The following is an 11,713-nucleotide window of genomic DNA, read 5'->3' as shown; positions in this document are numbered from 1 at the left end:
TGGCCTCTATATTTCACCTTTAAAAACTGTTTATCTTGCCAATCTGTTATTATCTCATTTTGACATAATGTGTCAGCACAATTGATCTAAATTCAGACAAAATTTAAAATACAAGTAGAAAGTGATATTTTTGACTGTAAAAACCACAAGGATGTTTAAGGAATCATTTTCATAACTTGAAATGCAAATAGAAATTGGACATTTTTAAAAAATATGAACAAGTTTTGCAAACAACAAAGTTATATGGTACTATTTACCTAAAAATGCAGCCAAGACTCAGACGTTTTTTATATAACCATTCAAAACTATTTACAGAACAATCAGGTGCTCTGCATCAAATAAGAAGGCACACAAATTATTTATGCAACTCCAAAACATAGTTTGTGTCACTATAACACAGATGAGAACAGCACAGGGATAAACCTGCAGGTCTGACAGCAGGTGTGTCACTCAGCGTTTACACTGCAACCTGCCTTTGGTGGCTTTTTTGCAGCAACTGTGACGTTCACTAGTAGAACTGACACACAAAACAAAATGACTACACTACACACTGACTACACAAGACAACACACTAACTTGAGACTCCAAACACGATAAACGTCACAAATCTCTCACGTATCAAAACTTTCTCTCTTTATCGCTCTCTCTCTTCCCTCTCTTCCCAACAACCAAATACCACATGTTGCTGTATCATTTTTTGATTGGTCGACATGGTACATTTTCCCACCAATAGGGAAGGAGTGTTTTTCTTTTTTCATTCACAAGCAAAGCGTGTTTGCTAGCGCTCTCCATAAAAACACAGTTTTTACCGTTTCTTCCCGGAGAAAACGCCACTGTTGTATTCAGACCCCTCCCCCCAAAACAAAACAAAACAAAACAAAACAAAAAAAAATCGGTTTTACGTGACCTATCAACACAATTTTAAAAAACTGGTATATAGATTGAAGTCAGCACGTTCGACCCAAGTTGAAATGGAGGATCTGGGTCCGTCGACCCCAGAGGGTTAATCAGAAAGCCTAAAGTTAGCTAGTTATGTATCGGGCTAATGTTTAAAGCTTTCACTTGAGTAAATTACTCATATTACTGCTAAGTAATGTTAGCTAAGTTCACAGCATATTCCGTAACAGCGCTGCCATACTGCAATAGGACTCACCTATCATGCGACCAGAGAGTGCAAACTCCGCCATTGTTGTTTTCCATCATTAAAAAAATTAAAAGCATTAAAACAGCAACCTACAGGTATGTTAGCGCACTCATCCCCAACTGTCCGAGGGAGGGGCGGGGTCACATATTGAAACAGACGCAGGGCAGCCCAGGCGAGGAAAAATTGCTTTTGCTTTTTGTGACTCATTTTATTTCTCTATCTGATAAGAAAAAAATTCAATCAGATAGCTATTTATTGTGAATGAAATACAGTTACATTTTCAAGCACTTTTAAGCACCACATCTGAAATTCAAGCACTTTCCCAACCTTGAAAAGAGGACATTAGAATTCAAGCACTTTCCAGGATTTCAAGCACCCGTACGAACCCTGTATATTGCTTTACAGATGCAATATGTAAATTGATTTACAGTGAATGAAACTCACATCAAAACTGTTAAATCTACAGAAAAAAGAAGTTAATTTCACACATTGATGTTATATATAAATAGATTATTTCCTGTATCTTTTACAAGTAATAAATGCTTATTGTGGATCCATAATTTGTAAAATTAACAGGGAAATATTGAACAAAAAACTAATTTAAAATGGTAGAACGGTGAAACTGAGCTGCTCTGTATATTATACATAAAATCTATTACTATGCTGTATTTTTATGTTTTAATGTAAAATTTTAACCATAAACCAGGAAATTTATTACTGCTACGCCTACACCCAAACATGCAAAAATACATCTTGAGAAAACACAAGAGAGGAAAATATCACTTTTGGGAAATTTATTTTGCAGCCAGATTAGCCAAATGACAGCAATTGGATGCATTTTTTCCAACTAACACAATATGCAAGGCACACAGCAACTACACAATTCAATCAAAATACAAGCTATAAAAGCTGTGGAACATTCCTTTAAAACAAAAATCACATATTGTGCCAAAAATGATCATAATGACCATGCAACGCAACACGCACCCTGCTGTCACCACAACCATGGCCTTGGTCAGAAAACACATCAGGAAAACCACGTGGTGAAACAAAACTACACATGTAGTCTAGAAACACTGCAGTAGCAGCATGTTTTTTTTTGTTTTGTTTTTTTATAAAGAACATTCCTTCAAAGCAAGAACATCTTCATGAATTGGCTTCATGCATTCGACCAGTAAAAGGTTTCAGTACACATTGTGGAACAAAATTAACAAAGTAAAACTAACAGTCCACAGAGAGTCAAGATTTAGGCTTAGCGCCACTCGTGGTCGGCGAGATCCTGAATCAGGGTGAGGACTCGAGGGTTCACACTGAGACGACGCTTTGAGTTTTTGTTCTCTACTTTGGTTCCTTTTTCTGGGTTTATGGAGAAGAAACACCGGTAGAATAAAATCATAAATGTTTATTAAGCATTTTATAATTGATCAGTTAAAATACAAGTACAGAGTAAGTAAAAATTAAGTATATACGCATATATACACAGTCATGGCCAAACTGCAACAACAACTGGTTTCACCACGTTCAAGACAAAGTATAACCAAAATGCTGTGGGGAAGTGAACAATGCATGATCAAACGTATTGGCACCCTTCACAAGTGTCTTTTGCAGTGATATACCACACTTTAGCATTTTTAAAATCCAAAGCAAAGGTTATAGGTAATCAGACCAGACGTCAGCTAACTTTTGGTCTAGCCCTGAGTCTCGGCCAGGCTTGGACCCGGATTCAGACTGTTATTTTATTAAAACAAACAAAACAAACAAACAAACAAAAACCACACACACACACACTGAATCCGGCTCCAAACCCGACCGAGACTCAGAGCCAGACCTGGACTCCAACCACATCAAAGCCAGACTCCAGATCCCAGAGTCTGAGTTATGAGAAATAACAAAGCCATATTTGCTCACCTCTGAAGAAACTCTAGAGTGGAAGCCAGCTCAGATGGATAATGGATGTTAAAATTGTAGTAGCTCCCAAACATGAGGCACAGTGCAGAAATGAAGGAGGCTATGTTTGTGCTGACGAGGTTCCGATCAATACTCAGCATGTATCTTCTTGAGGAAGAGCAGGACTGTCCTGTGAACAAATTATTTAACAGGTTATATCAATAAGCACGGCAGTCACATGACATTTTATAAAAAGTGCACTTAAAAAAAAAAAGAGAGAGAGAGAGAGAGCTATGAAACAGACTTACCACACACAATAATAGTGGGTGTCAGAGGCACTTGCTCCAGTTGTACCTCATCTGCCAGACATGTATCTTCAACACAGAAAAGCATGGACTCCTCCTTCTCTTCAAAGTAGCTGAGCAGAAGCAGGACCATCTCTTTCATATCATCTGAGCAGCCACTCTGCAGTCCCCACATCCTCTGAAGCCTTGCATAAGTCTGAAGGAACGCCTTGCTTTTGCTGACAGCAACTGTGGTCAAGTAGTCCAGAAGCCTTTTCCCCTTCAAATCCAAATTTCGTGTGAATGTCTCTTTGAGGTCAATCCCAGTAAGTTCCTTGAAGTGGACAGACATGCCAAGTTCATCAAACCAAAACGGCCACTCCTCTCTAAGGCATTTGAAACTTTTCCCTTGATTGACATTTTGACATTGTGTGTAATAAGTGGACTTCATTATACCTCTTCTGGATTGGCGTCAGCTTGCTGGAACATCACCTTGAGTTTTTCCATCTTTTGCTGTTGGCTCTCTGGAGTTTCTTCAAGAGGCAGAAATTCTACATTCCATTTAATGCACCCGTATGTATCCTGCATTGCTGCTCTTTCTTCCAAAGGGATCTCGTCTGTGTGGTCTGAGTCAGTCTGATGTTTTCTTTTTCTTATTTTGGGTGTTGAAGTGCGCCTTACATTTTCAATTCTGTTCTGCAACTGTTTGACAAGGGAAAGGTAGCCTGCGCCAACAATATCACCCTCTATTACATCTTGCAGAGAATTGGGATATTTTGCCACCATTTTTTTTGCAACGTCAATTGAATGTTTTCTACCTACATGAGGGCATTTTTCCATCAACTCAGTCACAACAATCCGGACCATTTGCCTCCCCCTCTCCAGAAAATGCATCACTTCTGCAGGAAGTTTACTCCATGGAATTTCAAAGTTGTCATCCCAATGTGTGTCACATCCTGGGCTGCTGGAGGAGGTCGACGATAGACTTTGGGGTGAAACAGAGAGCAATGACAGCGACTGGGTGGGTGAGGCTTCCACAGATGATGGCGAGCTGTTCTTTGGAGTTTGGTCTTTAAATTACAAAAAAAATACAATTATGATTCACACTGTATGTCTGTCCATGACCATCTCTACTTTTAATTTTGAATAGTTGTATGTTGTTTTTACTTACATTTCTGTTTCCAAGCAGAAAGAAGCTTTCTTGCTTGTACAGGTCTTAATACTGTCATCAAATCTGCCTCCGTTACAAAGAGTAGATCATCACTTGTCTCAACTCCAATGGACTGCAAGTGCTCTTCCAGGATGTTTTTGTTCACCGCTTGAAGTTCTGGTAGGACTTCCGTGATGGCGACATCTAGGAAGGTTCGCTCTGAGTCACTCATACTTGCACTGAAGAACGTCTTGATGCATTCTCAATCATCCAGGAAAGTAAATCTCCAAAAGTTGAATCTGTTCATCTGGACGTAGCGTTTTGTGGGAGAAACGTTTCGTCACTCATCCAAGTGACTTCTTCAGTCTCAGCTGACTGCAGGTTTCCCCAAACCTTATAAACAGTACATTTGCATAATGACTGAAACCAGCCTACAATTGTCTGCATGATCAACTCGGTCACCACATCTCCAAGTTTCTGGCTTCGATCCTCAACCCGCTGGTGGGCAGCTCTGAACACCACATCCAGAACACCCTGGATTTTGTTGAGAAGGTGAGAGATGTCATTATGGAGGCAGATGAAACCATGGTCTCGTACGACGTTACATCTCTCTTCACTTGCATCCCAGTCATGGAAGCGTTGGAGGTAGTCCATAAGAGATTACAGGATGACACCAACCTCAGCAACAGGACCACTCTCAGCATCGACCAAGTGTGTTTGCTTTTGGAACTGTGTCTTCATTCCACCTACTTCACATACAAGGGTCAGTTCTACAGGCAGAAACATGGGTGTGCCATGGGCTCCCCAGTTTCACCCATTGTGGCCAATTTGTACATGGAAGAAGTGGAAAAGAGGGCGTTGCTATCCTACCCTGGAACACCACCAAGCCATTGGTTCAAATATGTGGATGACACCTGGGTGAAAATCAAATCTCAGGATGTACTACATTTCACGGATCACATTAACTCGGTGGATCAACACATCAAATTCACCAGGGAGGATATGAAAAGTGGCAGGTTAGCCTTCTTAGACTGTGAGATTTCCATCAGTAATGGGGACATCTAAAAGCTGGCGTGTACCGTAAACCTCACGCATACGGATCAGTATCTAAGGTTTGACTCTCATCATCCACTGGAGCACAAACTGGGTGTCATCAGGGCGCTACAACACAGAGCGAACACCATCCCCACTGACACAGCGGCCAGGGAGGCAGAAGAACAGCACATCAAGAAGGCCCTGAGTAAATGTGGTTATCCCAGCTGGACGTTTGTCAAAGCTGGGAAGGCACCTAAAGAAAGCTCCAGCCGATCCAGGAGAGAAGGACAACCGCTGCCCAGGCGAAAACCTGTAGTGATCCCATATGTGTCAGGAGTATCGGAACAGTTGAGACGCATTTTTTCTAAACACCGGGTCTCTGTGGCTTTTAAACCCCAAAATACGCTGCGCCAAAAACTGGTCCACCCAAGGATCGGGTCCCCGACACAAACAGAGTAACATAGTGTACGCTGTTAAGTGCCAGGAGGATTGCCAGGATTTATACATCGGGGAAACCAAACAACCTCTAGCGAAGCGGATGGCACAACACCAGTGTTGGGAAGGTTACTTTTAAAATGTATTCCACTACAGAATACTGAATACATGCCCCAAAATGTATTCTGTAACGTATTCCGTTACGTTACTCAATGAGAGTAACGTATTCTGAATACTTTGGAATACTTAATATATTATCATGCTGTTTACAACTACATGAATGTCCTATTGCTGTGATTTATTACTGTTACTGAAGGTCCGCGGCTCCAAACGTAGTAAAGGGACCTCTGGCTAATACGTCGGGTTCGTGTCGGGCTGGTAGCCGAAAACTAGCTTTACTTTGTTGTCTGGGTCAACTTTGCTTGCCAGAGAGAGGCGTTGAAAGGCTGCTCCAACAGAACTTATTTTTTCTGGAGGAAAACACGAACACAGTGTACAGTTGAGTCTTAATAGCTTACTTACAAATGGGCTTGTCAGGCACTCTTCTTGGCTGCTGTGGTTATTATTATATTTACATGCTTCCAGCTCCCGTTTTTGCTCCGTGACAGCTCAGACTTTTCCTTTCTCTCCCTCCCTCGCTCACAGACACATAACGGGTATGGTAGTCCATTCTCCCTGCAGCACGGACTACACTGCCCATCAGGCTACATGCTTTAGAGCTATGCCTGTAGCATTCTGCCTTTTAGCTTAGCACAACAACAACAACAACAAAAAAGCGCTCTCTCACCCAGGAAACACGCAGAGAGGCGTCACCCTGTAGCCATGGCAACCGTGAACGCTGCCGCCTGGAACAACAGAACGTAGCTGTCAAACAAACCCAAACAGTCCTGACCCGCGACAATATGAAACAGGGAAGTACCGCCGTGTATTCCATTTATTTCAACAAAGTAACTGTATTCTGAATACCACCTTTTTAAACGGTAACTGTAACGGAATACAGTTACTCATATTTTGTATTCTGAATACGTAACGGCGGTACATGTATTCCGTTACTCCCCAACACTGCACAACACAGAAGAGCAACCTCATCAGGCCAGGACTCTGCAGTTTATTTACACCTACAGGCCAGTGGACACTCTTTCAACGATGAGGATGTACACATCCTGGACAGGGAGGAACGCTGGTTTGAGCGCAGAGTCAAGGAGGTCATTTACGTGAAAAGGGAAAGACCATCTCTGAATCGAGGAGGGGGCCTAAGGGTACATCTTCCACCATCTTACAATGCTGTGATTGCAGCCATTCCCCAACTCTCTGTGAATGGTACTCATGGCCATTGATCAGTGTCTTTGATCAGTGGGTTTTGGTCAGTGATTGTTGATCAATGGTCATGGGAATTTGCATAATTATGATTAAGGAACTGACCTCACAGCCCATTGTTCCTTCAGTGGGCTGGTTTCAGTCATTATGTAAATGTACTGTTTATAAGGTTTGGGGAAACCTGCAGTCAGCTGAGACTGAAGAAGTCACTTGGATGAGTGACGAAACGTTTCTCCCACAAAACACTACGTCCAGATGAACAGATTCAACTTTTGGAGTTGCACTGAAGAAGAAATGCCACCTCCAAACAAAATAGAAAATCACATACAGTTCATACACTTAATGGAGCAGGGTATGGATCAGGTAACACTTATATTAATGTTAAACTATTTACAGTGAGAAGTGAGCTATTAGTTGGACATTATTTTGCCACAATACTGTGCTTTTGCGGAATGACTCGGTATCCTTCAAGAATGTATGATACCAAAGGATAGAAATCAGGCAGGTCATTAATGTTGATACACTGTAACCCAAGACTGTCCTTTGTCACAGAATACAGATGGTATTCTGAGAGGAAGATGCCTTTGTGGATATCCATTAGAACATACACAGATGTGTCATTTTGAATCAAGATGAGTAGAAGTTCACCAAACTCCATACACTCGTCATTTCTGTACACAAGAAACTGTCCCTTTTTATATGCAGTGCCCTTGTACTGAATGTCTGTGGTAACTGTGGTATTGCTTTCTGAAAAAGCTAACTCCCTGACTGCATGCTGAATAGTGTCACTGTAGAGGTTGGGATAAAACACACAGCTCTCCTTCACTTGCAGCAGTTCACGGCATTCTTGCCCAGCTAAAAGATAAGCCTGATACATCTGATGACGTGTTGACAAAGTTTGACTAATATTTTTGAAGCTTTTCAAGTGTCTGGCACATCTTTTAAAGTAACTGTGTTTACATTCAAACCTAAGCGTCCATAACCTCATCAATGGACCAAACTTCAACCACAGTGCTGAATAATGGCGCAAATAGTGGTGCTTGGGTTTTAGTTGAATTCCAGGAAACAACATCTTTCTCATCTCCAAATATTCTTGGATCAAAATGTCAGCAAATGCTATCTGGGACAAGGAAATGCTCTGAGCACAAATAAGATCCACAATGTCTTTCAACTGGAGAGCTAACTGCCATACTTCATCCTCATGGTTTTGTACTTTTGTACAATCAAAACTGGCAGCAATCTCAAGAGGTTCCAGTTTTGAACGGCTTGCCCTGATAATTTGGATCCGTCAGGTTTGACAGTACATGGCTTTGTAAGTGCTTCGGATCCTTTATATTTAAACTGTTTAATGCGTCTGTTTAAAAGGGAGTATGTGAACCATTTTTTATTTTTTATAATGTTCTTCAGGTACAGTGCTAGATCATATGACACAACTCCTTCAAAGAGGTCATGACCTAGACAAGGTGGGAGACCAGGCTGGGATACGTGAAAAGACTGAAGGGTATTGAAGATGGAGTTTACCTTTATTCCTCTGACGTCTTGGATAGTTTCAGACTGGAGATCAGCAACAACCGCGTCATATGTCTCTGGAGTGCGTGGAGGACCACAGGCATTCGGATCAGCATAAAACTCACTTCGTGTTACTTCACAGTACCTGCAAAAATATTGAGAGCAGCTGAAGTTTTCTGTAAACCCTCCTATGCAATGAGAACCCAAGTTGTCCCCAGCAATACAGTAAAGACCCCCTTTTACTGTTTCTCCATCTACATCTATTCCATCTGTCTCCAAGGATTTCAGATCTGCCAACAACTCTGAAAAAACTTTGGCTATTCCAAAACGCTTGAAGTCATTCTCAACACACAACAAGACTAAAAACATATTATCTGTATTTGAACGCAAATGAATGGGTAAATTTGCTAATGACAGATAGACTGCAAGAAGTTTGTGCGTCTTTTTAGCAGAACCCAGGGGATTCACTACCTCAAATGAATCTTGGTACAAAATCAGTTTGAGGCTTTCAGGGTTTTCATTAAAGAACTGGTGATATTTGAAATTTTTTCCATCATATAAATCCTTAAAAATCTCTACATCAGGACCCCCAAACTGTTGTGACTGTGTATTCCTCCATAACTGTGACTCTAAAAAGCTCTTCAGAGTTTCTCCCACTGGTATGTAGTAAGCAAATTTTTCTGTCATGTTTTCATCCATTCCCAATGGCACCTTCTTGGGTTCTGTGTATTTAAACATTTTTTTGAATGTTTGATTTCTGGTGTGTGTTGTTCCTAGTTGTCCCTGATGGCAAGCAGAGAACAAATCTGACTCTTTAATGCAGTCACAGATTTTAGTGACTGCTTCATCTGATAGGTTCATTTCATTTTTTAGTAAACAACTTACCTTATTTATTGTGTAGGCTTGACCCAATTCTTGCACATTCTGCATTTCCTCAGCAATAGTCTGTATAGTAGAGGCAGGAATTAGCAGCTGGCCTTGCAGTTTAAGGTAAAAGAGACACATGTTTCTGAGATAAGACTGACTATCGTTCTCTGGCATATCACTGGCTGAACTAGCAGATGGCATGGCTTCATGTGTGTTTTCTGAATATTCTGTACTGTCATTTGGGGGCTGAGGTTGACATTCCTTGTACATGTCATCAATACCATCTGGGGAACATGCTTTATGCTTCCTACACATGTGAGAAGTAAATGATGACTTTTTTGTAAACACATGCTTACAACCACTTACTGGACATGTCACAGACCTGCCCTCTGCAATATGATCATTTAAGTGAGACACTAGCTCTTTCACTGTTTGAAAATGGCGGGCACATAATGAAACCGCACATTTTAAATCTGCAACAAGAGCTTTAGGAGTAGCTTGAAGTGCAGGTGCATTGTGCACACGATAAAAAATGCCCCTTGAAAGCAGAGTACGTGGTGAATGTTTGACTGCAATTGGCGCCAACACATTTAAAAAGACAACAAGGCTAATTCTTATGCACTCTGCAATGTAGTATATAGCCTCTTAATGTGACCAATACCTTTTTACAAAAGACGCAGATGATCATTTTTAGTATTTCAAAAGTTTGCTCGTGCTTTTCAGCTGAACTAGCATGCTAGCGCTAGGTTATCAAGCATTGGTCTAAATATCAACTGGTGCTTTTATCTCGAAAAAAAGTCACCAAGATATTAAACTTACCGTGCAAACTTTCTGACGAACAAACACAGATCCTCAAAAAACACTTGAAATCGTATGTTTGTAATTTGTCCGAAAAACTTAGTTGCTAAAAGTTCGACGTTTTCTGCTCCGGTCTTCTCTCTCTCCACTCTGCAAATGGTGCGTGCTGGCTCGTTAGCTATAGTCGTGAACTAGGCGCTCTTCTCCTCCCGCCCTCACGTCATTATCCAATCAGAGACGAGCTTCAGACATATTTTGCACATTCAAAATTAGGCGCACTCAGTGCAACAGAGAGTAGCCTACAGTAGCTTACAGCTCTGTGAACCATAGAAATCCTATGGGAGGCACTGTAACTTTGTTTAGCCTGTAATAATGAGACATTGCTGGCCTAACCCAAAACAGTAGTCTAGTCTAAGTATCACATTGCAATTAAAAGAAACATAAAGAATACAAGCATTATGACTGAACAGAAGCATTACTTAGGTGTTAAATAATAATTTCTTATAGGTTACTCTACAAAAGGCTGCAAATAGCCCGAATGATTTAAAAAAAAAAACACATAATGTAAACAATTTTAATTGTATATTTTTATATAGCCTATAAATAGAGAGGCAACCTCTCAGGTTCACAATGACATCTTCTGTGAAAACATTTTTATTAGTCCTATCCCTGAATTTGCATCATTTCATGAATCATGTTAAAAGTAGGCCCAGTACATCCATGCAGTTGTAAAGTGACTTACATATAATTCTTGTATTTTTCAAAAAAGACTGACTAAAACTATAATTTTTACAATATTTGCATGTCAAATTAACATAACTATTTTGTTATAAGTATTAAGGTATTTCACTGTTTTTGTTCGAAGTATTTGTAGTTTTAACCAATAAATTTGATTATAATCACAGATTGATGTTGTAAATATAACAAAAACATTATATTTAATAGTTTACAAAAGTCCACTGTGATTGAAGCAGGAAAATTGTGTTTTTGAGTTTACTATACTTTTCTGTAGGGATTTTACATGGTTTTTATGTCAAATTCACAGCCATTTTTTACAGTGCACACCGTAAAACCATCGCCCTTTCCTCTCTTCCTCTCATCGCCTTTGCTACCTTTCCTTCATTTTGTGCCGTATTATACTCTTGATCTCTGTCCTACTAACAACAACAACAACAATAAACTTTATTTATATAGCACATTTAAAAACCAGTGGTATACCAAAGTGCTGAACATGTGAGAGGGTCAGATGCAGGGCTGGACTGGGACAAAAAATCGGCCCGGGCATTT

General features: G+C 40.4%; 1 protein-coding gene across 3 annotated transcripts; it reads right to left on the bottom strand.

The window, feature by feature from the left end:
• Positions 1–1,766: 1,766 nt before the first annotated feature.
• Positions 1,767–10,580, bottom strand: LOC120441769. 3 transcript variants are annotated; one of them, XM_039617162.1, is made up of 8 exons: positions 10,448–10,580; positions 9,647–9,706; positions 8,774–8,906; positions 4,487–4,669; positions 3,772–4,385; positions 3,340–3,649; positions 3,053–3,221; positions 1,767–2,500 (listed from the first exon to the last, which is right to left on the bottom strand). In XM_039617162.1, exons 4-8 carry the CDS (start codon positions 4,542–4,544, stop codon positions 2,329–2,331), a joined length of 1,323 nt encoding a protein of 440 aa, XP_039473096.1. In that variant the 5' UTR covers positions 4,545–4,669; positions 8,774–8,906; positions 9,647–9,706; positions 10,448–10,580; the 3' UTR covers positions 1,767–2,328. The 3 variants fall into 3 exon arrangements, with proteins under 3 accessions (XP_039473096.1, XP_039473095.1, XP_039473094.1); XM_039617161.1 differs by lacking the exons at positions 8,774–8,906; positions 9,647–9,706; positions 10,448–10,580 and having other exon boundaries at positions 1,767–2,520; positions 3,050–3,221; positions 4,487–4,787; XM_039617160.1 differs by lacking the exons at positions 8,774–8,906; positions 9,647–9,706; positions 10,448–10,580 and having other exon boundaries at positions 4,487–4,787.
• Between the last annotated feature and the right edge of the window lie 1,133 nt (positions 10,581–11,713).

Source organism: Oreochromis aureus, linkage group 9, assembly GCF_013358895.1.
Source record: "Oreochromis aureus strain Israel breed Guangdong linkage group 9, ZZ_aureus, whole genome shotgun sequence".
In the NCBI taxonomy this organism is placed as follows: domain Eukaryota; kingdom Metazoa; phylum Chordata; class Actinopteri; order Cichliformes; family Cichlidae; genus Oreochromis; species Oreochromis aureus.
The sequence above is the reverse complement of the archived record's forward strand: the minus strand, read 5'-3'. Positions and strand labels throughout refer to the sequence as shown.